Source organism: Salvelinus namaycush, chromosome 31 (assembly GCF_016432855.1).
Source record: "Salvelinus namaycush isolate Seneca chromosome 31, SaNama_1.0, whole genome shotgun sequence".
Taxonomy (NCBI): Eukaryota; Metazoa; Chordata; class Actinopteri; order Salmoniformes; family Salmonidae; genus Salvelinus; species Salvelinus namaycush.
Window position 1 is genome coordinate 27,814,130 of NC_052337.1, and position 27,624 is coordinate 27,841,753.

At 40.5% G+C, this 27,624-nt stretch overlaps 1 protein-coding gene across 1 annotated transcript in view; it reads right to left on the reverse strand.

The window, feature by feature from the left end:
* LOC120026404 (BMP/retinoic acid-inducible neural-specific protein 1-like) overlaps positions 1 to 27,624 on the reverse strand; it is a 116,714-nt gene that overhangs the window by 11,838 nt on the left and 77,252 nt on the right. The window contains exon 5 of the mRNA XM_038971263.1: positions 6,017 to 6,253. Coding sequence (XP_038827191.1) covers positions 6,017 to 6,253 — 237 coding nt within the window. The remainder of the gene's footprint in view (positions 1 to 6,016; positions 6,254 to 27,624) is intronic.

Consider the following 27,624-nt stretch of genomic DNA (forward strand, 5'->3'; position numbering starts at 1 on the left):
TTGTTACATGTCACAATATCATCGTAAAGTATGTTTTTTCAATATAGTTTTATTAGATTTTTGAAATTTATTCGGGACGTTAGGCGTGTTGCGTTGTGTGCCTTTTTTCAGAAAGGAGAGCTTCGCGCCACTTGGCCAGTGTGCTTGCTAATTCAAGAGGGAAAAACGATGTTCTAAATCCAAACAACGACTGTTCTGGACAAAGGACCCCTTGTCCAACATTCTGATGGAAGATCACCAAAAGTAAGAAACATTTTATGATGCTATTTCATATATCTGTCGAACTGTATACTAGTAGTTTTGCGCCCAGGTTTTGGCCACTCTCTCGCTATAACATAAGCCTTATGTCGTAATGAAGATATTTTTAGAATTCTAACACTGCGATTGCATTAAGAACTAATGGATCTATCATTTCCTATACAACATGTATTTTTTTGTAATGTTTATGAATAGCTATTTGGTCAGAATAGGTGAGAGTCTAATAGAAATATCCGCACATTCTGGGAAAAGGAAGCTACGTTAGCATAATGGATAACCACTGATTTCAGCTCTAAATATGCACATTTTCGAACAAAACATAAGTGTATGTATAACCTGATGTTATAGGACTGTCATCTGAGGAAGGTTTATGAAGGTTAGTGAAAATTGATATCTTTTGCTGGTTTATTCGCTAACGCTAACGTGCCTATTGCTATCGCTAACGTGCCTTGATGAATGAATGCGGTTGTGTGTAGGCTATTGTAGTAAGCTAATATAATGCTATATTGTGTTTTTGCTGTAAAACACTTAAAAAATCTGAAATATTGGCTGGATTCACAAGATGCTTGTCTTTCATTTGCTGTACACGATGCATTTTTCAGAAATGTTTTATGATGAGTATTATGGTATTCCACGTTGGTCTCTATAATTACTCTGGCTGCTTCGGTGCTATTTTTGACGGTAGCTGTGATGGTAGCTGCAATGTAAAACTGATTTATACCTCAAATATGCACATTTTTCGAACAAAATGAGGGAGGAGAAAGAGAAAACACTCTCTAGTTTCTAAAACCGTTTGAATTATATCTGTGAGTAAAACAGAACTCATTTTGCAGCAAACTTCCTGACAGGAAGTGGAAAATCTGAAATCGATGCTCTGTTCTAGGGCCTGCCTATAAATGGCCTTCATATATATCAGTATACATGCACTTCATACACCTTCCACTAGATGTCAACAGGGAGTGAGAGAAGAAATGGAGTGTATAACTTGATCTGGGGTCGAATAAATGCTCTTGGCATGACGTGACCCCAATTTCCTGTTTCCTGGAACGCGCGAGAAGGGACCTGGTATTGCCTTCTGGAAAGCTGTCATTATAGACGACTAATATCTCTGGCTTTGATTTTATTTGATACATGTGACAATATCATCGTAAAGTATGTTTTTTCAATATAGTTTTATTAGATTATTGAAATTTATTCGGGACGTTAGGCGTGTTGCGTTGTGTGCCTTTGTTCAGGAAGGAGAGCTTAGCGCCACTTTGCTAGCTTTCCGTGCTAATTGACTGGAGAAGAGGACATTCTAAATCCAAACAACGATTGTTCTGGACAAAGGACCCCTTGTACAACATTCTGATGGAAGATCATCAAAAGTAGGACCCATTTTATGATGCTATTTCATATATCTGTCGAACATGTTGTACTAGTAGTTTGCGCCCAGATTTTGGGCACTCTCTCGCTATAACTAAGCTGGATGTCGTAATGAAGTTATTTTTAGAATTCTAACACGGCGATTGCATTAAGAACTAGTGTATCTATCATTTCCTATACAACATGTATTTTTTAGTAACGTTTATGTATAGTTATTTGGTCAGAATATGTGAGTGTCAGAAAAATATCCGGACGTTGTGGGAAAAAGATGCTACGTTAGCACAATGTATAACCACTGATTTCAGCTCTAAATATGCACATTTTCGAACAAAACATAAGTGTATGTATAACCTGATGTTATAGGACTGTCATCTGATGAAGCTTATCAAGGTTAGTCAAAAATTATATATCTTTTGCTGGTTTGTTACGATCGCTAACTTTTGCTGCTGGGGAATGGCTTGTGTTTCTGGCTATTGTGGTAAGCTAATATAATGCTATATTGTGTTTTCGCTGTAAAACACTTAAGAAATCGGAAATATTGGCTGGAATCACAAGATGCCTGTCTTTCATTTGCTGTACACCATGTATTTTTCAGAAATGTTTTATGATGAGTTTTTAGGTATTTGACGTTGGTGTCTGTAATTACTCTGGCTGCTTCGGTGCTATTTCTGACGGTAGCTGTGATGGTAGCTGCAATGTAAAACTGATTTATACCTCAAATATGCAAATTTTTCGAACAAAACATAGATTTATTGTATAACATGTTATAAGACTGTCATCTGAGGAAGTTGTTTCTTGGTTAGTTAGGTTGGCTTTGTGCATGCTACCTGTGCTGTGAAAAATGTCTGTCCTTTTTTGTATTTGGTGGTGAGCTAACATAAATATATGTGGTGTTTTCGCTGTAAAACATTTTAAAAATCGGACATGTTGACTGGATTCACAAGATGTGTATCTTTCATTTGCTGTATTGGACTTGTTTATGTGTGAAAGTTAAATATTTCTCAAAAATATTTTTTGAATTTCGCGCTCTGCCTTTTCAGTGGAATGTGGGAGGAGTTCCGCTAGCGGAACCCCGGTGCCAGACAGGTTAAGTCATTATGGAAGACTCATCTCTTCAGTAGGTCCTATGATTGAGTGTAGTCTGGCCCAGGAGTGTGAAGGTGAACGGAAAGGCACTGGAGCAACAAACCGCCCTTGCTGTCTCTGCCTGGCCGGTTCCCCTCTCTCCACTGGGATTCTCTGCCTCAAACCCTATTACAGGGACTGATTCACTGGCATATTGGTGCTCTTCCATGCCGTGCCTAGGAGGGGTGCGTCACTTGAGTGGGTTGAGTCACTGATGTGATCTTCCTTTCCGGGTTGGCGCCCCCCTTGGTTTCGTGCCGTGGGGGAGATCTTCTTTGGCTATACTCGGCCTTGTCTCAGGATAGTAAGTTGGTGGTTGAAGATATCCCTCTAGTGGTGTGGGGGCTGTGCTTTGGCAAAGTGGGTGGGGTTATATCCTGCCTGTTGGCCCTGTCCGGGGGTATCGTCGGACGGGGCCACAGTGTCTCCCGACCCCTCCTGTCTCAGCCTCCAGTATTTATGCTGCAATAGTTTATGTGTCGGGGGGCTAGGGTCAGTCTGTTATATCTGGAGTATTTCTCCTGTCTTATCTGTTGTCCTGTGTGAATTTAATTATGCTCTCTCTTTTTTTCTCTCTCTCTCTCTCTCTTTCTTTCTCTCTCTCTCTCTCTATCTTTCTCTCGGAGGACCTGAGCCCTAGGACCATGCCTCAGGACTACCTGGCCTGATGTTTCCTTGCTGTCCCCAGTCCACCTGGTTGTGCTGTTGCTCCAGTTTCAACTGTTCTGCCTGCGGCTATGGATCCCTGACCTGTTCACCGGACGTGCTACCTTGTCCCAGACCTGCTGTTTTCAACTCTCTAGAGACAGCAGGAGAGGTAGAGATACTCTGAATGATCAGCTATGAAAAGCCAACTGACATTTACTCCTGAGGTGCTGACCTGTTGCACCCTCTACAACCACTGTGGTTATTATTATTTGACCATACTGGTCATCTATGAACATTTGAACATCTTGGCCATGTTCTGTTATAATCTCCACCTGGCACAGCCAGAAGAGGACTGGCCACCCCTCATAGCCTTGTTCCTCTCTAGGTTTCTTCCTAGGTTCCGGACTTTCTAGGGAGTTTTTCCTTGCCACTGTACTTCTACACCTGCATTGCTTGCTGTTTGGGGTTTTAGGCTGGGTTTCTGTACAGCACTTTGTGACATCAGCTGATGTAAGAAGGGCTTTATAAATACATTTGATTGAATATAGTTTTATTTTATTTATTTTTATTTAACCTTTATTTAACTTTATAGTTTAAGGGGGTAAAATAACTTCTTGTCAATAGGGGGGCGCTATTTCCACTTTGGAAAAAATCGTGCCCAATTTAAATGGCCTCGTACTCTATTCTAGATCGTACAATATGCATATTATTATTACTATTGGATAGAAAACACTCTCAAGTTTCTAAAACTGTTTGAATTATAGCTGTGAGTAAAACAGAACTCATTTGGCACCAAACTTCCAGAAAGGAAGTTAAAAATCTGAAAACGATGCTTTGTTCCAGGGCCTGCCTATTCAATTGCCTAATTTCTATGGATTTGCATGCACTGCATATGCCTTCCACTAGATGTCAACAGGCAGTGGAAGGTGGAATGGGGTGTCTAGCTTGATCTGAGGTCGAACAAGAGCTCTTGGAATGACGTGACCACAATTTCCTTTCTCTACCTAGGCGCGGGAAGGACATCAGCATTGGCTTCTGAAAAGCGTTCGGTATAGACGGTGGATGTCTCCGGCTCTGATTTTATTTGATAGATGTGATAACAACATCATAAAGTAGTTTTTTTTCAACCGAGTTGTATCAGTTTCTTCAACGTTTATTGCGAGTTTTGGAATTTTCCTTTCTTTGCGTCAGGAGAATTTGGGCATGTTCGCGCCACATGGCTAGCTAATGTTGCTAATTCGACAGGAGAAGAGGACATTCTAAAACCAAACAACGATTTATTCTGGACAAAGGACTCCTTGTACAAGATTCTGATGGAAGCTCAGCAAAAGTAAGAACCATTTATGATGTTATTTCGTATTTCTGTGGAAAATGTTTAGTCCTATTTTCCTTCCTTTTTGCGGGCGCTGTCTCGCTATAACGTAAGCTGTTTGTTATGGTAAAGTTCTTTTTAAAAATCTAACATGGCGATTGCATTAAGAACTAGTGTATCTTTCATTTGCTGTCCAACATGTATTTTTTAGTAAAGTTTATGATGAGTTCTTTGATTAGATTAGGTGACTGTCCAAAATATCTCCGGAGAATTTTGTGCATTTTGGCTACGTATTCACAATGTAAAACCAAGATTTGTACCTCTAAATATGCACATTTTCGAACAAAACATATATGTATTGTGTAACATGTGTTATAAGACTGTCATCTGATGAAGTTGGTCAAGGTTAGTGATTAATTTTATATCTTTTGCTGGTTTTTGCGAATGCTATCTTTGCGGTGAATGAATGCGGTTGTGTGTTTGGCTATTGTGGTAAGCTAATATAATGCTATATTGTGTTTTCGCTGTAAAACACTTAAAAAATCTGAAATATTGGCTGGATTCACAAGATGTTTATCTTTCATTTGCTGTACACCATGTATTTTTCATAAATGTTTTATGATGAGTATTTGGGTATTTCACATTGCTCTCTGTAATTATTCTGGCTGCTTTGGTGATATTTTTGATGGTAGCTGCAATGTAAAACTATGATTTATACCTCAAATATGCACATTTTCGAACAAAACATAGATTTATTGTATAACATGTTATAAGACTGTCATCTGATGAAGTTGTTTCTTGGTTAGTGACTAATTATATCTCTATTTGGTCGGTTTTGTGATAGCTACCTATGCAGTAAAAAAATTGTGAAAATATGCGGTTGAGTCTTTTGCTATTGTGGTTAGCTAATAGAAATACATATTGCGTTTTCGCTGTAAAACATTTTAAACATCGGAAATGATGGCTGGATTCACAATATGTTTATCTTTCATTTGCTGTATTGGACTTGTGATTTCATGAAAATTATGTTATATGATATCCCTGTGGCGTTAGGCTAGGCTATGCTAGTCAGCTTTTTTGATGGGGGGGGATCCCGGATCCGGGTTTGTGACTCGTTAGAGGATAACAAAATAATTAAGCATAATGTTAATAATCTGTTACAGGTACTCAACAGTAACTTCGATTACCACACCCATATTGTTTGTGGACGAAGACACATGGCTGAACAAAACTATAGTAGACTGTACAGTAGACTAATACGACTTACAGTAAACTAGAATTTGCTATCAAATATCCGTCCCTGCTTACCTGAGTTCTCAAAGTCCTTGTAAGAGGTTGCCCATGACTCCGCCTGTCCCAGCAGGGTGTTCTCCATTATCTGGATGTCGGTGATGGGACAGTTGCATTGTGGGTACTCGTCAGAACACATGCAGATACACTGGCTGTTCCGGCAGACGTACTCCCCCTCCCCGTTACACATGATGTAGCTCAGAGCTGACTGGACAAACTTCTCCTGGAGGTACTCTGGAAAGATGACCTGGAGACCTGGAACACAAAGGGAAATGGTTCATAAGAAACACGTCTAAAACACAGTTATGCTGTTTTGAAAAAGGGAGGTTGGTATGAAATTGCATTTGAACTGAAAGTTTAACCTGTACATCTGTATCAGTGTAGATATGTTGAGATACAGGTTTAAAATCTATATTCAGTATCAGTCAAAAGTTTGGACACACCTACTCATTCAAGGGTCTTTCTTTATTTTAACTTTTTCTACATTGTAGAATAATAGTGAAGACATCAAAACTAGGAAAGAACACATATAGAATCATGTAGTAACCAAAAACGTGTTAAATAAATCAAAATATATTTGAGATTCTTCAAAGTAGCCACCCTTTGCCTTGATGACAACTTTGCACAGTCTTGCTATTCTCTCAACCAGCTTCAGAAGGAATGCTTTTCCAACAGTTTTGAAGGAGTTCCCACATATGCTGAGCACTTGTTGGCTGCTTTTCCTTCACTCTGCGGTCCGACTCATCCCAAAACATCTCAATTGGGTTGAGGTCTGGTGATTGTGGAGGCCAGGTCATCTGATGCAGCACTCCATCACTCTCCTTCTTGGTCAAACAGCCCTTACACAGCCTGGAGGTGTGTTGGGTCATTGTCCGGTTGAAAACAAATGATAGTCCCACTAAGCACAAACCAGGTGGGATGATATATCGCTGCAGAATGCTGTGGTAGCCATGCTGGTTAACTTCTTCAGGCTGAAGGGGCAGTATTGAGTAACCTGGAAAAATGTGCCCATTTCAAACGGCCTCGTACTCAATTCTTGCTCGTACAATATGCATATTATTATTACTATTGGATAGAAAACACTCTCTAGTTTCTAAAACCGTTTGAATTATTTCTCTAAGTGAAACAGAACTCCTTCTGCAGCCCACTTCCTATCCGGAAGTGAGATTTCTGAAAGCGAGGTCTCTGTTCAAGAGCTTGTCTATAAATGGGCATGTCGCTTAGGACTATACATACACGTCATACACCTTCCCCTGGGTGTCAAGAGGAAGTGAGAGCAGAAATGAGTTGATTATCTTGTTCTGAGATTGAATACATCATCTTGGAATGAAGGGTCCGCCATTTTTTTTTCTTTTAGAAAGCGCGAAGTTGAACCTGGACTCGCCTTCTGGCAAGCCGTCGTTATGGGCGAATACCATCTCCGGCTTAGATTTTATTTGATACATGTCACAATATCATCCTAAAGTATGTTTTTTCAATATAGTTTTATTATATTATTGAAATTTATTCGGGACTTTAGGCGTGTTGCGTTGTATGACTTTGTTCACGAAGGAGAGGTTAGCGCCGCATGGCCAGTGTGCTTGCTAATTCAAGAGGGAAAGAGTTCGTTCTGGATCCAAACAAAGACGGTTCTGGACAAAGGACCCCTTGTACAACATTCTGATGGAAGATCAACAAAGGTAGGACCCAATTTGGGATGCTATTTCATATATCTGTCGAACTGTGCTATCGCTACCGATTACCTGGAATCAATGCTGTTGTGTGTTAGCTATTGCAGTAAGCTAATATAACGCTATATTGTGTTTTCGCTGTAAAACACTTAAAAAATCGGAAATATTGGCTGTATTCACAAGATCTTTGTCTTTCATTTGCTATACACCATATATTTTTCTGAAATGTTTTATGATGAGTAATTAGGTAGTTGACGTTGGTGTCTGTATTTACTCTGGCTACTCCCGTGTTATTTCTGACTGTAGCTGTGATGGTAGCAGTAATGTAAAACTGATTTATAGCTCAAATATGCACATTTTTCGAACAAAACATAGATTTATTGTGTAACATGTTATAGGACTGTCATCTGAGGAAGTTGTTTCTAGGTTAGTTTGGTTGGTTCTAGGTTAGTTAGGTTGGCTTTGTGCATGCTACCTGCATGCTACCTGTGCTGTGAAAAATGTCTGTCCTCTTTTGTATTTGGTGGTGAACTAACATAAATATACGTGGTGTTTTCGCTGTAAAACATTTTAAAAATCGGACATGTTGGCTGGATTCACAAGATGTTTATCTTTCAAATGCTGTATTGGACTTGTTAATGTGTGAAAGTTAAATATTTTAAAAATATATATTTTGAATTTCGCGCCCTGCACTTGAGCTGGATGTTGTCATAAGTGTACCGACGTCGGTGCTTGCAGCCCAAACAGGTTAAGTGTGCCTTGAATTCTAAATAAATCACAGACAGTGTCACCAGCAAAGCACCCCCACACCATCACATCCCCTCCTCCATGCTTCACAGTGGGAACCACACAAATCAAATCAAAGTTTATTTGTCACGTGCGCCGAATACAACAGGTGTAGACCTTACACTGAAATGCTTACTTACAGGCTCTAACCAATAGTGCAAAAAAGGTATTAGGTGAACAATAGGTAAGTAAAGAAATAAAAACAACAGTAAAAAGACAGTGAAAAATAACAGTAGCGAGGCTATATACAGTAGCGAGGCTATAAAAGTATCGAGGCTACATACAGATACCGGTTAGTCGGGCTGATTGAGGTAGTACGTACATGTAGATATGGTTAAAGTGACTATGCATATATGATGAACAGAGAGTAGCAGTAGCGTAAAATAGGGGTTGGCGGGTGGTGGGTGGCGGGACACAATGCAGATAGCCTGGGTAGCCAATGTGCGGGAGCACTGGTTGGTCGGACCAATTGAGGTAGTATGTACATGAATGTATTGTTAAAGTGACTATGCATATATGATAAACAGGGAGTAGCAGTAGCGTAAAAGAGGGGTTGGGGGGGGCACACAATGCAAATAGTCAGGGTAGCCATTTGATTACCTGTTCAGGAATCTTATGGCTTGGGGGTAAAAACTGTTTGTCCTAGACTTGGCACTCCGGTACCGCTTGCCATGCGGTAGTAGAGAGAACAGTCTATGACTGGGGTGACTGGGGTCTTTGACAATTTTTAGGGCCTTCCTCTGACACCGCCTGGTGTAGAGGTCCTGGATGGCAGGCAGCTTAGCCCCAGTGATGTACTGGGCCGTACGCACTACCCACTGTAGTGCCTTGCGGTCGGAGGCAGAGCAATTGCCGTACCAGGCAGTGATGCAACCAGTCAGGATGCTCTCGATGTTGCAGCTGTAGAACCTTTTGAGGATCTGAGAACCCATGCCAAATCTTTTTAGTTTCCTGACGGGGAATAGGCTTTGTCGTGCCCTCTTCACGACTGTCTTGTTGTGTTTGAACCATTCTAGTTTGTTGGTGATGTGGACACCAAGGAACTTGAAGCTCTCAACCTGCTCCACTAGAGCCCCGTCGATGAGAATGGGGGCGTGCTCGGTCCTCCTTTTCCTGTCGTCCACAATCATCTTCTTAGTCTTGATCACGTTGAGGGATAGGTTGTTATTCTGGCACCACCTGGCCAGGTCTCTGACCTCCTCCCTATAGGCTGTCTCATCGTTATCGGTGATCAGGCCTAACACTGTTGTGTCGTCTGCAAACTTAATGATGGTGTTGGAGTCGTGCCTGGCCGCGGAGATCACATGCGGAGATCATCCGTTCACATACTCTGCGTTTTACAAAGACACAACAGTTGGAACCAAAAATCTCCAATTTGGACTCATCAGACCAAAGGACAGATTTCCACTGGTCTAATGTCTCTTGCTCGTGTTTCTTGGCCCAAGCAAGTCTCTTCTTCTTGTTGGTGTCCTTTAGTAGTGGTGTCTTGGCAACAATTCAACCACGAAGACCTGATTCACACAGTCTCCTCTGAACAGTTGATGTTGAGATGTGTCTGTTACTTGAACTCTGTGAAGCATTTATTTGGGCTGAAAAATGAGGGGCAGTTAATTGCCGCTTTCTGAGGCTGGTAACTGTAATGAACTTATCCTCTGCAGCAGAGGTAACTCTGGGTCTTCCTTTCCTGTGGCGGTCCTCATGAGAGCCAGTTTCATCATAGCACTTGATGGTTTTTGCGACTGCACTTGAATAAACTTTTAAAGTTCTTCACATTTTCTTAAAATAATGATGGACTGTCATTTCTCTTTGCTTATTTGAGCTGTTCTTGCCATAATATGTGACCCGTTTCAGGAAACTAGGCATAAGTCGCGGGTCACTACTTCACAGGAGAGCCGCTTGAACGTAAACTTTTTTTTTCTCATCAAAATGTTTTTATTTTTTGGCAGAAATTCCTTCTTGAACTTTCATGTACCTTATCATACTTTTTGTGTGTCTATACCTTTAAACCAATACAGTATGCCTCAATGTCACTGATGGGGTTTTCAGGTTACATTTTGTCATGACAGATTCTGTACATTAACGCATATTGATGAAGTTGGTGTAAAAGTTTGCCCTTGTTTGACTTTGAGCTGACTTTCTCTGGAGGGCTATTCATGATGTGACAAAATGGAACAGTGATTGATGCCTGCTGTCTTGTTGTGTCTTGGTTTATTTAACACAGCAGTCATGTATTACCTGCTCCTTGTGTGTGTGTGTGTGTGTGTGTGTGTGTGTGTGTGTGTGTGTGTGTGTGTGTGTGTGTGTGTGTGTGTGTGTGTGTGTGTGTGTGTGTGTGTGTGTGTGTGTGTGTGTGTGTGTGTAAACAGTTTGGCAAATGATATTCTCAAATCATATCGTCAGGTCAGCAAGGAGGAAACTAGTTTGCTAATGAGAAACTTTTGAGTTTAGGAGGCTCTTTTGTGATCAACCTTGACAACCAAACTGTCCATTTTGGTGAATCCTGACTCCTCCATACACCCTGAATGGATAATTGCCTCTCTTATGTTAGCGGTGACCTAGCCTTAGTAATCTGGAAGATGGTTGGACTGAAAGTACCTCTTTACACTGAAAATACAAGCCACTGTATTATAAAATAACTTAATAGATTTTTCATCCTCAAATAAAATTGCATCTTGTCAAGGCAATATATTCATAATAGCTTTTACTTTAGTGCAAACAGCGCCTCTGAAAATAATGTGTTGTTATTGTGCTAATGAGTGATTGAACTAATTATGTTTCCATACTTGGATTATGTGTGAATTGCACTGTTGGAGCAAGAAACAAGCATTTTGCTTCACCTTGAGAGCTTCAAGTTCTTTGGTGTCCACATCACCAACAAACTATCATGGTCCACACACTAAGAAAGTCTTGAAGAGGGCACGACAAAGTCTATTCCCCCTCAGGAGACTGAAAAGATTTGGCATGGGTTCTCAGATCCTCAAAAGGTTCTACAGCTGCACCATCGAAAGCATCCTGACTGGTTGCATCACCGCCTTGTATGACAACTGCTCGGCCTCCGACCGCAAGGCACTACAGACGGTAGTGCGTACGGCAAAGTACATCACTCGGGCCAAGCTTCCTGCCATCCAGGACCTCTATACCAGGCAGTGTCAGAGGAAGGCCCTAAAAATTGTCTAAGACTCCAGCCATCCTAGTCAAAGACTGTTATCTCTGCTAACGCACGGCAAGCAGTACCGGAGTGCCAAGTCTAGGTCCAAAAGGCTTCTTAACAGCTTCTATGCCCAAGCCATAAGACTCCTGAACAGCTAATCAAGGGGCCACCCAGACCCCTCTTTTACGCTGCTGCTACTCTCTGTTTATCTGTGCATAGTCACTTTAACTCTACCTACATGTACATATTACCTCAATTACCTCGACTAACCAGTGCCCCCGCACATTGACTCTGTACCGGTACCCCCTGTATATAGCCTCGCTATTATTATTTTACTGCTGCTGTTTAATTATTTGTTACTTTTATCTATTTTTTTTACTTATCACTTTTTTTCTTAAAGCTTCTTAAAGCATTGTTGGTTAAGTGCTTGTAAGTAAGCATTTCACTGTAAGGTCTACACCTGTTGTATTCAGCATTTCACTGTACGGTCTACACCTGTTGTATTCAGCATGTCACTGTACGGTCTACACCTGTTGTATTCAGCATGTCACTGTACGGTCTACACCTGTCGTATTCGGCGCATGTGACAAATAACATTTATTTTTGGACCTGCGGTAACGCCTGCAAATATGTGTACGCGACCAATAAACTTTGATTTGATTGATTTACTTGCGTTTTACCCAAATATGAAAACTGGGCTTTAAAATCAACAAAAAGACACATTATGAAATAAAATGCAAATATGTTTTTTATTTTGTCCAGTGCAGCCATCTATTTTTATACATTCTTGTATCTAACAATATCTTGACAGCAAATAAACAGTTGGAGAATGAATATGAGTATGCCGTTCATTAAATCCACGAAATAAAAGCTAAACTCAAAACTGGTGGGTGGCTACAAAGTAAATGAAGGTCTTTAGATCAAAATACATTAAGCTTAATCACACAGCGCCATTTATCAAAGTTCATAATTTGCTAATAAATATTGTAAAGAATTAAACCTACCTGTGGTTAGCTTTCCTTATAATACTAAGTAATACCTTTCCTTTCGTGTAACTTGACTAAGCAATGAAACCATGTCCATCTCTAGGTAAGGTTAAAACAGTACAATGCAACCTTCCTCTATGAGAGAAAAGAAAGTTTGATAAGTGCACACTGTTGAATGCTCCCGTAGTTGTATTGAGTGCAACGTTTCGACACGAGGTCTATGTCCGTAGTGTATAGGCATACACAGATTTCTATGAGTTCATGTTGTATCTTGCTACTCCGCTCTGTGTCTCAGTATTCTCACGACATTTAATCCCAACGTGTAACTTTGCTTTGTATTCCCTCTGTGACAGAATACTCCATTCACCACTGTCGTTCTCATCAGTCCCAGTGCCGATCAGGGGTGGATGAGAAAGGAAGAGAGGGATGGATGGATCATATCTGACCACAAAGAGTTGGATTGCAAAGGACTCTTTTTCCATCAGGCCTGTCTGCGGCCCCCGGAGCCAATATTCATTTAGCTTGATGTATTCCTGAGCCCTAAAATGTAATGTGATTTGTGGGGGAATCCAGATGGCGAGTTCACGGATCGACGCCGCTCGCTGACAGAGGCAGTGCCAGCGGCCGAGTGCAAAATAACACAGAGTTTTTCAACCCCCTTATTCTCCCTCCTAGCACCAGGGCCACTCATTCTCCTTTAGATATTACAGAATCACTGCCCAGACTGCAGGACTCACACAGACACTGCTCAGCCAGTCAGAGGACTCTCTCTCTTTCTGCCTCTCTTCATTATTTTTTCTGTCTCTCTCTGACTCACTCTCACTGCTTCATCTCTCTAGCACACCACTCTCTCTGTCCCACATCCATTTCTCTCTCTCTCCCCACTTCTTATTCCCCATCTCTCACTCTTATTCAGTCATAACTGCCCCATCTTAAGGTCTCCTCTACTTCAAATCAAAATGAAAAAAAATCTGTGTAATAAAATGAGTCTATAAAAATATCTTGCACTTTAGGTAAAACAACTTATTTTTATGCTAAAATGATGCCACCCTTAAACACTTAGTCTCCTTTCAGTATAATAGCTAAATGAGTGCTGGATATTGTTTCGGTAGCACCGCAAACCATCAGAAGCCAGAGAGGCAGCACATCAAGGAGTTTAACTAAAGATTTACTTAATAAAATGGATGCAAATATCAGAATTATTTTGCCACTGTTTGATAACCTCTAACTTCATGCTCCGTCAGTGCACATAATTCACATTAAGCCCTCTGACTCACTCTGCCACTAAATAAATAGGACCTTGAATACCAGCTAATCTGATTGCATCATAGGCTAAGGTATTTCCCTCACATATAACGTACATACACTGTGGCAGGACTCAGGCTTCCGTGAATGCTAAAAAGTGGCCCATGAATGCAGAAAAGTGTCCTGTGCCCGTGACTTTGCTGTCTCGCTCTTTCTCCCAGAGTTTTTGGTATGTTGATGGATGAGCTAGTGCGGGCGGCGGTCAAGCGTTCACGACTCCTCGCTAACACTCGCTGCTCGTTGTGATGCCCCGCTCCGCCTCATAAGATACAGTTTCATCAAAGATTAATAGACCATTGTGTGGCCACAAATTCGCAAAATAATCATTATTTAATCCACCGGTGCAATAAAGTGCATTACTTTGAATGGGGCATTAAATTACACCGGCTCATTTTAGTACCGCATAAAACATGAAAACCCCTAAACTGGAAATCCACCTCTTTTTACTCATCGTAGGCTCGCCCATGTCCCTTGTAATCAAAGGGGCCGCATGGTGGTGTTAAGACCGTAACTGTTAATTCTCTGCTTTGTGCTCCCGCTTTGTTCAGATCAACCTCGGACTCCTCTACAGTGTAGCTAATGTCGCTAGTCATCTCCATTTTTTCGTATACAGTTTTTTACGTTCTGGCTAGCTTAGTGTGTTTGTTCAAACTATGCCTTGACAGAAAACTGTATTGATTGTAAAAATCCAAATTTCTTAGAATGCAGCTTTTTACGGTTCTGGCTGTGCCTTACTTAGAATTGTTTTTATGTCTGTTCTGGGCAAATTATCCGCAGTGTTGTCAAACAGGACTGCTGGTGCAGTAGATTATTTTGTAGGAGACCGACAAGCTCATTTAAGAATTAATAAATAGGAATAATGTTCTGTATATTGCCCTTGATATCTTCCAACACTTAAATTAAATCACTGGTTTCATTTTGAGAAAATCGCACAAATGCATGATGTATTACCTACCTCATCTCTCAAGTAGACAACTGGATTTCATAACATTTTTATGAATACTGGAACACATTATGCAAATACCTAGACTAGTAAAAACAATAGAGCACTGCCGGAGCGTATCTGGAGAAATGCATCCATACAACTGTAGTTTACGTTGAATGCACCCCACAATAATGTTTGGGTTGCATTTAGTAGCAGGATTGTGGTGGCCCAGGCCAATATTCTGTGAAACAACAACATCGCTCTATATACTGTACAACTATATACAGAGGAACCTAATAATTATTGTGTTTCCTCAAAGAATAATGAGAGGCTATCGTAATTTCTGTAAAAACAGAAAATTACATATATAAATTGCCCTGGCATTCAGGCCGACTACCGCCTTCTCATAAAGGGCAAGGCAGAAATTGCACGTTGCAGCATTTGGTTGATTGAACCAGGTGGGGAGTACAAGATGAGCTGTCCATGGTGTTGAAATATTGCCAATGGTGCTGAACACTGGACACAGAGACACAGAGAGATGAGGTGAGTCAGGGCAATACTAAAGCGTTGATAACTTGTTTTCTTCTACAGTTCCAACACAGCATCACAACCACAGCAGGGACAATAATGTTATTGATTTATTAACAGTAGTACTTTTACACGATTTTGTAATAGCAGTGCCTGCAGACAGTTGCAAATATATAGTGCTTTTTGTATTGCTGTTATCAAATGAATGTCCTTACACAATCTGTAACTATCTGATAGTAATCACTCAGAGCTCTAGTCATTAACTGTGCAAAGATATGTTTTCACACAGTGAAATTGGAAATGTTTGTTTTTTGTACACTCTTAGAAAAAAAGGGTTCCAAAAGGATTCTGCGGCTGTCCCAATAGGAGAACACTTTTTGGATCAAGGTAGAACCCTATTTGGATCCAGGTAGAACCCTTTTTGGTTGCATGTAGAACCTTCCGTAGAAATAGTTCTACATGGAACCCAAAATGGTTCTACCTGGATCCAAAAAGGGTTCTACCTGGAACCAAAAAGGCTTCTAGAAAGAAACTTTTTTTCGAAGACGGTATTGTGAGAGAGCACAAGCTGCTCAGTCACGTGCACCAGTAGAATTTAACGCCTTCAGCCATGTGTTCCTGTGCACAGAAGCGCGAGCAGGAACTCGGCTGGTGGGATCGTCTGCTGATATCACACACACACTTTATGGGTTCAACCACAAAGCACATGTTCGACATGAATCCTGGAGGGGCCTAGACAGAAAGGTGTGACACCGATGTGTGCAAGCTTTAACACTTCCATCTCGGCTGTAAACAGATACAACTACTTGCTAATAAAAATCTAATGTCACATGGAAGAAGGGAGTTTGAAAGAGAAGGATTTTGATCAAAATGATTAGTATACACTATATATATATATATATATATAGAGAGAGAGAGAGAGAGAGATATATATATATATATATATCTATATACAGTATATATAGTTGAAGTCGGAAGTTTGCATACATCTTACCCAAATACATTTAAACTCAGTTTTTCACAATTCCTGACATTTAATTCTAGTAAATATTCCCTGTCTTTGGTCAGTTAGGATTACCACTTTATTTTAAGAATGTGAAATGTCAGAATAATAGAAGTGAAAATGATTGATTTAATTGTTTATTTCTTTCATCACAATGCCAGTAGGTCAGAAGTTTACATACACTCAATTATTATTTGGTAGCATTGACTCTAAATTGTTTAACTTGGGTCAAACGTTTCAGGTAGCCTTCCACAAGCTTCCCACAATAAGTTGGGTGAATTTTGGCCCATTCCTCCTGACAGAGCAGGTGTAACTGAGTCAGGTTTGTAGGCCTCCTTGCTCGCACATGCTTTTTCAGTTCTGCCCACAAATCTTCAATAGGATTGAGGTCAGGGCTTTGTTATGGCCACTCCAATACCTTGACTTTGTCGTCCTTAAAAAGCCATTTTGCCACAACTTTGGAAGTATGCTTGGGGTCATTGTCCATTTGGAAGACCCATTTGCGACCAAGCTTTAACTTCCTGACTGATGTCTTGAGATGTTGCTTCAATATATCCACAAAATTGTCCTGCCTCATGATGCCATGTATTTTGTGAAGTGCACCAGTCCCTCCTGCAGAACAGCACCCCCACAACATGATGCTGCCACTCCCATGCTTCACGGTTGGGATGGTGTTCTTTAGGCTTGCAAGCCTTCCCCTTTTTCCTCCAAACATAATGATGGTCATTATGGCCAAACAGTTCTATTTTTGTTTCATCAGACCAAAGGACATATCTCCAAAAAGTACAATCTTTGTCCCTATGTGCAGTTGCAAACTGTAGTCTGGCTTTTTTATGGTGGTTTTGGAGCAGTGGCTTCTTCCTTGCTGAACGGCCTTTCAGGTTATGTCAATATAGGACTCGTTTTACTGTGGATATAGATACTTCTGTACCTATTTCCTCCAGTATCTTCACAAGGTCCTTTGCTGTTGTTCTGGGATGGATTTGCACTTTCGCACAAAAGTACGTTCATCTCTAGGAGACAGAACGCGTCTCCTTCCTGAGCGGTATGACGGCTGCGTGGTCCCATGGTGTTTATACTTGCATACTATTGTTTGTACAGATGAACGTGGTACCTTCAGGTGTTTGGAAATTGCTCCCAAGGATGAACCAGACTTGTGGAGGTCTACAATTTTTTTTCTGAGGTCTTGGCTGATTTTTTTTCATTTTCACATGATGTCAAGCAAAGAGGCACTGAGTTTGAAGGTAGGCCTTGAAATAAACAATTGTTGGAAAAATTACTTGTGTCATGCACAAAGTAGATGTCTTAACCAACTTGCCAAAACCATAGTTTGTTATCAAGACATTTGTGGAGTGGTTGAAAAATGAGGTTTAATGACTCCAACCTAAGAGTATGTTTACTTCCGACTTCAACTGTGTATATATATATATATATATATATATATATATATATATATATATATATATATAACATTTTCTAGAAAATTATGTATATGAAAAGGGGGATGCTTGCAAGCCGAAGAACACCATCCCAACCATGAAGCATGGGGGTGTCAGCGTCATGTTGTGGGGGTGCTTTGCTGCAGGATGGACTGGTGCACTTCACAAAATACATGGCATCATGAGGCAGGACAATTATGTGGATATATTGAAGCAACATCTCGACATCAGTCAGGAAGTTAAAATTTGGTCGCAAATGGGTCTTCCAAATGGACAATGACCCCAAGCATACTTCCAAAGTTGTGGCAAAATGGCTTAAGGACAACAAAGTCAAGGTATTGGAGTGGCCATCACAAAGCCCTGACCTCAATCCTATAGAAGATTTGTGTGCAGAACTGAAAAAGCATGTGCGAGCAAGGAGGCCTACAAACCTGACTCAGTTACACCTGCTCTGTCAGGAGGAATGAGACAAAATTCACCCAACTTATTGTGGGAAGGTTGTGGAAGAAAAGTTTGACCCAAGTTAAACAATTTAAAGGCAACGCTACCAAATACTAATTGAGTGTATGTAAACTTCTGACCCACTGGGAATGTGATGAAAGAAATACACAATGAAATAAATAATTCTCACTTCTATTATTCTGATATTTCACATTCTTAAAGTGGTGATCCTAACTGACCTAAGACAGGACATTTTTACTAGGATTAAATGTCAGGAATTGTGAAAAACGGATTTTAAATGTATTTGGCTAAGGTGTATGTAAACTTCTGACTTCAACTATATATATATATATATATATATATATATATATATATATATATATATATCTTTATTTAACTCTCTTTCTATATATATATATATATATATTTAAAGTATGTAAACACCACTTCAAATGAGTGGATTTGGCTATTCCAGCCACACCCATTGCCGACAGGTGTATAAAATCGAGGACACAGCCATGCAATCTCCATAGACAAACATTGGCAGTACAATGGCCTTACTGAAGAGCTCAGTGACTTTCAACATGGCACCATCATAGGATGCCACCTCCAACAAGTCAGTTTGTCAAATTTCTGCACTGCTAAAGCTGCCCCAGTCAACTGTAAGCATTGTTATTGTGAAGTGGAAACATCTAGGAGCAACAACGGTTCAGCCGTAAAGTGGTAGGCCACACAAGCTCACAGAATGTGACTGCCAAATACTGAAGCACGTAGCGCGCAAAAATGTTCTGTCCTCGGATGCAAGAATCCCTACCGAGTTCCAAACTGCCTCTGGAAGCAATGTCAGCACAATAACTGTTCGCCGGGAGCTTCATGAAATGGGTTTCCTTTGCCAAACAGCCTCACACGAGCCTAAGACCACCATGCGCAATGCCATAGGTCGTCTGGAGTGGTGTAAAGCATGTCGCCTTTGGACTTTGGAGCAGTGGAAACGTGTTCTCTGGAGTGATGAATCACGCTTCACCATCTGGCAGTCCGACAGATAAATCTGGGTTTGGCGTATGCCAGGAGGACGCTACCTACCACAATACATAGTGCCAACTGTTAGGTTTGGTGGAGGAGGAATAATGTTCTGGGGCTGTTTTCATGGTTCGGGCTAGGCCCATTAGTTCCAGTGAAGGGACATCTTAACGCTACAGCATACAATGACATTCTAGACGATTCTGTGCTTCCAACTTTGTGGAAACAGTTTAGGGAAGGCACTTTCCTGTTTCAGCATGACAATGCCCCGGACACAAAGCGACGTCTATACAGAAATGGTTTGTCGAGATCGGTTGAAGAACTTGACTGGCCTGCACAGAGCCCCGACCTCAACCCCATTGAATACCTTTGGGATGAATTGGAACTCTGACTGCGAGCCAGTTCTAATCACCCAAAATCACTGCCCGACCTGACTAATGCTCTTGCTGCTGAATGGAAGCAATCCCCCACAGCAATGTTCCAACATCTAGTAGAAGGCCTTCCAAGAAGAGTGGAGGCTGATAAAGCAGCAAAGGGGGGACCAACTCCTTATAAATGCCCATGATTTTGGAATGAGATGTTTAACAAGCAGGTGTCCACATACATTTGATAATTTAGTGTATTAACGTCCTGCTTCTTTCATTCAGGTAATTTATGCACTTTTTCTTATTATACACATAAACGATGCAGTTGCCAAAACCAACATACTATTTAAAATCCAAACATAAATACATGGCAGGGTTTCAAAGCTCAAATCAATACACAATCTAGAGCTATGTTGAGGCTGCTTGTGCTGCAGAAAGTCATAAACATCAACCCTTTTTAGAGGCACTTAAAACTCCATGGACGACAAAGTGGCCATAAAAAGGTGAGGCCTAGGTAATATTAAGCTGTCAAAAATGAGAACCCTTAAATCAGAAAAACTAAATCCCAATCGATGGGAGACCAGAATGTGTGAGTTCACGGCTGGGAGGAGAAAGGAGCAGCTTGAATGGCAGCCCAACTGATCCATGGGTCCTGCTGCCTGCTGACACAGATGGGCCTAAAGCTGCCTAAGATAAAAGAAATAGCTGATTTATGGTCCTGCCGGCCCAAGTGGAAACTCACTCTTGAATGACCACCTCCAATTGAGAGTTGACCAAGAGGTCAGTGTGGAGAGATTTCATCAGGTAGCAGGGCTCTATGAGGCTCCATGGCGGTGTAGAGAGATGGAATAAAGGGAGCAGCTATCCATCTTCAAAATTATCCAATATTATTGGTTATCTGGGCCGAGCAAGTGTAGTTTTATAAAGAAAATAATTCCTCAGATCAAGATGCATCTGCAATACCAAGAGGCAGCTCAATACGGTGCAGTATTAACCATTAGTATGATGGACTGCATCCTCTCAAAATTGTATTACGATTTTATCAGTTGCACGATTTGTCCTATTATCTTGTGTGTGTGTACATGTGTGTGCATGTGTGAAAATATATAGATAAAAAAGATACAGAAAGGGAGAAAAGAGAAAGAAGGGCCGAGAGATTAAAGAGAAAGGCAAAAAGGAGAGAATGTGTGTATTTCGATGCCTATCACATGCACGGGGCCAACATTTATTCCTTCTTCTATTTGCACCAATGATTTCATAAAATAAAATATAATTGCTAATGTAATTTAGCATCCTAATCAATCTGACAAGTCTGTCATCTAACACGTTTTAATTGGTTGATATGTTTGTTTGTTTGTTTCCTAAATGTTTACAACTGCTTCCAAAAAGGACAGGAATCAAGCGGCACAACGATGAGCATCTAATCCATCACTCTCCAGATTAATCGCCTACAGGCCTGTTTAATTGATTTTCACTTCACCGCTTTGAAAACTGTTGGCTCAGGCTATTCTAACATATTCATAAATCTTCCCAGATGGGCTCCATGGCTCCTGGAAGGAGGAGAGAAAAAAGCAAATTACTTTGTTTGCAGCTAATTTATGGCGCCCATACCGGGGGTGATGTGGTCTGGGAGATGGTTCGGGGAGTGAGTAGGAGGCAGGATCCCTCTGTAGTCCTCAACCAGCTCTGCATGCACCAAGATTCATGGGACATGCAGGCATATCCCATGATTAAGTGACAAAAGACTGGCCAGTTTAACTACAACTTGTTACAGTGGAACTGACACTGTTTTAACTTTGCAGATATTATACAAACAGACAATCATAATATCATTGTTTGCTGCCTGAAGCCATTAGGGTGATGCACTCTTAGTTTCACTCACTCAATATTTTTGACAAATACGGGCGAAAGGCTGGCATCTGAACACAGTCAAAGCAGCATGGACATTGATCATAAGTCATAATGTGGTTAATAGACTATCTATTTATGTAGTTATTTAGCAATCTAAAAACACGGAACCTTGTTGTAGCTAGCTGCTTGGAGGATGTAAGTCATCGATTGGACGAGTGGGTAAGTGGCAGACTTTTCCCCCCCAAAAGTTTTTATCAGCTTTAGTGGCTACAGCTAAGTTTCCAGAGTTATTTGGTTAGCTAGCTAACAAGAAACTCACTTCTGAACTAGAACGACTGTTATCCACAGTTAGCATATACCTTAGCATCAATGGCAGGCATTCAAGCAAGCTGGTACATCCCATTCAGTTGTCAAAAATGGGACATACAGTAAGCAGCAGTTATTGGAACAGGGTCTGCAACAGAATGAGCGAGCTGGCTACTATACCCCATCGGCTCAGTGCAACTACACGTTTACAGAGTTTACCCAAAAATACTGTTTTTCCCTTTTGTCTGTAGTTTATCCCTCACTAGATTTTAGCTCATCTGGCAATGCCTAAAATCACACTGTTGCAGCTACCTGTAAACACACAGCTGTATCACAACCGGCCGTGATTGGGAGTCCCATAGGGCGGCGCACAATTGGCCCAGCATCATCCGGGTTTGGCCGGTGTAGGCCGTCATTGTAAATAAGAATTTGTTCTTAAATTACTTGCTTAGTTAAATAAAGTTTACACAGTGAATGGCATATCCTCGTATGGCAATGGCTTATTTGCATATATTGATGCAGCCAAATATATTGGCACCCTTGCAGTTTTCTTAAATATTGTTTTATTTATCCTAAAATAAGTTGAAATAAAAAATGAAAAATAAGTGTTTGTTTCTCCACAAATTATTGAATTTTCAACATTGCAGAACCAATTTTAGTTAGAAAATAAAGACAAGTGGCATGGACAAAAGTATTGGCACCCTGGATCTAGTACTTCGTTGCACAGCCTTTGGCCCAAAAAACGGTCCATTTTTTTTTTTGTAGCCATCAATGAGCTTGCTACACTGTTTTACTGAAAACTTGGCCCACTCTTCAGCAGCAAACTGCGATCTTCAGCAGCAAACTGCTCTAATTCTTCAATGTTTGAAGGATGCCCACTGCCAACTGTTGTTTTCTGTGGCCACTCCAGAACAGTCCAGTTTTTCCTTCTTCAAACTTTCCAGGGTGCTTTTGATGTATGTTTGGGTTTTTGTTCTTCTGGAAGATCCACAACCTTCAAAAGATACATAGATTTTGTTATAGGCCCCTGGGTACCAGAGGCAGCAAAGCAACCCCGCAGCATTATCATACCTCCCCCATATTTGATTGTAGGGAGGGGTTCTCTTCTTTGAATGCTTAATTTGGTAATTGGTAAACATAGGAAGACCCCACCCATTGCTGAAGGAGACACAAGAAAGCCTGAATGAACTTCTCAAACACACCCACCTAAACAAAGCAAATCCTGGGGAAAATGTTCTCTGAACCAATGAAACAAAATTAGAACTATTTGGCAATACAGATCAGCCCTATGTTAACTGATGACCAAATAAAGCATCCAATGAAAATAATACCCTCCCTAAAATAAAATATGGCGGAGGTTTGGTAATGCTGTAGGGTTGCTTTGCTGCCTCTGGTACTAGGGGCCTTGAACGTACGGTATCGTACGTACGCAAGGTATCATGAAATCAACAGATTATAAAGTGTTTTGAAGTCCAATGTTCAACCCAAAAACTGGTTCTCCGTTGAAGGTTGTGGGTCTTCCAGCAGGAAAATCACCCCAATCACACAAAAAAAAAGCACCCCAGAATGGTTCAAGAAGAGACGTTGAAATCTTCTGCAGTGGCCAGCGAAGAGTCCAGATTTGAATCACATCCAAAATCTATAGCGAAAGCTGGAAACAGCAGTTGGAGCAGGGCACCTCCTCAAACATTGAAGAATTAGAGCAGTTCGCTGCTGAAAAGTGGGCCAAATTGCCAGTAGAAAGGTGCAGCAAGCTCATTGATGACTACAAGAAGCATTTTCTGCAGTTATCATTGCCAAATAATGTGTAACCAAGTACTAGCTCCAGGGTGACAATCATTTTGTCCATACCATTTGTATTTATTTTCTAAATTATAGTTCCTCAAAGTAGTGTGTCGGCAAACAAACTAATATCCGGGGTTACTCGGGTTGGTGCGTTAAAGGGTTAAAGAGAAGACAAAAATACATGTATGAGGATTGGAAGGAAAGTGTGTTTACTCACTAATTCTAAAAGATCTTTACAAGAAAAAGTTAGCGTGCTATGGAAGTGGCAGACCAGACTGGATAAAGAGTATACTCTATTTAATCAGTTAGATTTGGCACAATAAAAAGGGAAAGTTTTGGGCATAATCACAATAGTGTGATTAAAAGTACATTACTTTGGAATAAAGACATGAGGTTGGATTGAAGTAAGGATGATTAGTCATGATACCATTGAGTTGTCCTCAAACAGATTTTTTTTTACATGTAATGAAGTATGCATGAATATGTGCTATAAACATATAGGCCACAATACTAAATCTACGCATAATAAAGATTGTGCAATGCCTCATTATTCTACGACAGACAATACAGGTATTTACATCATTAGGCGCTGGGCTGAGATAATATTGCTGTTAGGATCCCTGGAGGATCCCAACAATCGACCCAAAACAGAGACATGGATATGTACTCTGACCATGATCAGTACTGACCTCCAGGGTCACCACAAACAGTGACCACAAATAACAAACTCAGATGACATTTTATGGTAAGACGGTCAATAATGATGTAAGCAAAGCTCCAAGGTTCTCCTTAAGCACAGATCTAGGAACAGTTAACCTCAGCCCAACCCCTATAAGGAGAGGAAAAAAACAGATTTTAAATCAGGGTTTGGAGGCAACCTCCACTTTCACCAATTCAAGTAGATTGATAACAATTTTCCTCAAATGCCATTGACCTGGGGCTTTGCATGGTCCAGCAAATCTTAAAGTCAGTCACACAAGAGGTCTAATGCAAAAATCTTGAATTCTGAGTGCTGGGGGGATTGAGGGGAGAGAAGGCATCACTCAGTTTGCCTGTGGGTAAAGAAAAAAGGAGGTTGGTTGCTTTGATACGCACCTCCCTTGATGTCAGATTTTTCCATCAAAATCTAAGTGGAAACAAAGGGAATATCCTAGCATTGTGAGCTAGCCGATTGTTATATCACCTGCAGGGTTGGGTAGTAAATGATTACATGTCATCAGTTAAGTGTAATCTTATTACAAAAAAAGTCACATGATCAGTTATGTTACCAGCAAAAATTAGATGATTACTTATTGGATTACTTTTAAATTCAGAAAGGATGTTTGCGGAAAAAATACTTTAAGACACCTTTCTGTTTTCTCAATAAAATTAAATTCAGCATTGAAAAGAGGTTAAAGTTTAAGTTTATTCCACCTGAGCGAGTCTAACCACAAGTCAGAGCACACTATGATAACACACCAAATGCATTTAAATGATCCTTTTTTGTCTTCTTCTAATACCTTTTAATGAGAAAGTAATCCAAAAGTAACTGAAAGTAATCAAATTACATTACTGACTTTGGGTAATCCAAAAGTTATGTTACTGATTACAATCACATAGAGCAGAGCCAGAAAATATATTTATTTGAAAATGTTGTTATTTAGGTGTTCTAGTCAAATGTCAAAGGAGAAAATGTCCATGACTAAGCTTACTGTTCCTCCCACATTCCCCCCATATTTTTTTAACTGCATTGATGGACAGGGGCTCGTAAGTAAGCATTTCCCTGTAAGGTCTACACCTGTTGTATTCGACACATGTGACTAATACAATTTGATTTGATTTGACATTGGTTGCAGTACCTGCTGTACAATGCGTTGAGTATCATGGCTAGTTTAAAGAATTTCTGTCTAATTCCGCTATAGTTCTTTCCATAATGTCTCTGTGTGTTCTAGTCCAAAAAGGAAGTAAAACGATTGGTAGTTATGCAGTGTGTACTTGGTATAAGTTCCCAATGTGATTCAATATAAACAGAGATCATTGAAAATGGTTCATTCTTTCTGTGTTGGTTTTCTATACCTTTAGGTAGATATCGTGCTGGGACTAGAGGGCACAAAGTAGATTAGAGAGAAAAGAATAGTGATAAAAAGGTAAAAGTTTAATTAAAAGGAAGGAAATGGAGTGGGTTTCCCGTTACTGCATCTTGTCCTCACCAATGTGGCCATGAATACTAATACAGAGAGGCTGAATTCTTAGTCCTAATTTGTTCAAATGCATTAAATGGTTAGGCTTGAAAAAAAGGCCAAAAGACATGTGTAATTTACTGGTATCAAACAATGGTTGTCACCACTCCACACTACAGTCAACTGAAGATACTGCTAGATAATGTAGTTTGTTTGTTACACTGGGACTAAAGATCACAAAGTTAATTTCTTAACCCTATCAGCAGGGTTGGGGAGTAACTGATTACATTTAATCCGTTACAAGTAAGGGATTACAATAAAACGGTGACTGTAATCCGTTATGTTACCAGCAAAAATATTGCAATGAGATTACAGATACTTTTGAAAAACTAGATGATTACTTCAAGGATTACCTTCAAATTCAGAAAGGATGCTTGCGAAAAAAAACTCTTTGACACTTCTGTTTCTCAATGACATTCCAATCAGCATTGAAAAAAGGTGCAAGTTTAAGTTTGTTCCACCATCTATTCCACCTCACTCAACGTCAACAAAACAAAGGAGATGATCGTGGACTTAAGGAAACAGCAGAGGGAGCAGCCCCCTATCCACATTGACGGGACAGCAGTGGAGAAGGTGGAAGGTTTTAAGTTCCTTGGCGTACATAACACTGACAAACTGAAATGGTCCACCCACAAAGACAGTGTGGTGAAGACGGCGCAACAGCGCCTCTTCAACCTCAGGAGGCTGAAGAAATGTTGTGTGTCACCTAAAACCCTCACAAACATTTACAGATGCACAAGTGAGAGCAACCTGTCAGGCTGTATCAGCGCCTGGTATGGCAACTGCACCGCACAAAACCACAGGGCTCTCCAGATGTAACGATTCTCTTTGGTGGAAGGAGAGGAGGACCAAAATTCAGCGTGGTAAGTGTACGTCATATTTAATTAAAACTGAACACGACACAAAACAACAACGAGGGAAAACGAAAATGAAACAGTTCTGCCAGGTGAACATACACTAAACAGAAAACAAACACCCACAACCAAATTGGGGAAAACAGGCTACCTAAATATGATTCTCAATCAGAGACAACGATCGACAGCTGCCTCTGATTGAGAACCACATCAGGCCAGACATAGAAATACAACAACATAGAAAACAGAACATAGACTACCCACCCCAACTCACGCCCTGACCAACCTAACACAAAGACATAAAAAGAGGTCAGAACGTGACACCAGAGGGTGGTGCAGTCTGCACAAGGCATCACCAGGGCAAACTTCCTGCCCTCCAGGACACCTACACGACTTGATGTCACAGGAAGGCCAAAAAGATAATCAAGGACAACAACTACCAGAGCCACTGCCTGTTCACCCCGCTATCATCCAGAAGGCAAAGTCAGTACAGGTGCATCCCAAAAAAAATAGCTTCTATCTCAAGGCCATCAGACTGTTAAATAGCCATCACTAGCACAGAGAGGCTGCTGCCAACATACACAGACTTGAAATCATTGGCCACTTTAATACATGGAACACTAGTCACTTTAATAATGTCACTTTAATAATGTTTACATATCTTGCATTACTCATCTCATATGTATATTCTGTATTCTATACTATCTACTGTATCTTAGATTATGCCGCTCTGACATTGCTCAGACATTTCTCATCCATATATTTATATATTTGTAACAGCTGTCTAATTCCTCCTCCTCGGCTGAGGAGAAGGAGTAAGGGTCGGACCAAAACGCAGCGTTGAATGAAGACATAATGAATTTATTTACAGACAGACGAAGACGGTAAAACTCTTAAACAAACTACAAAACAATAAACGACGTAGACAGACCTGAACTTGAGAACTTACATAGACACGAAGAACGCACGAACAGGAAAGACTAGCCAAACGA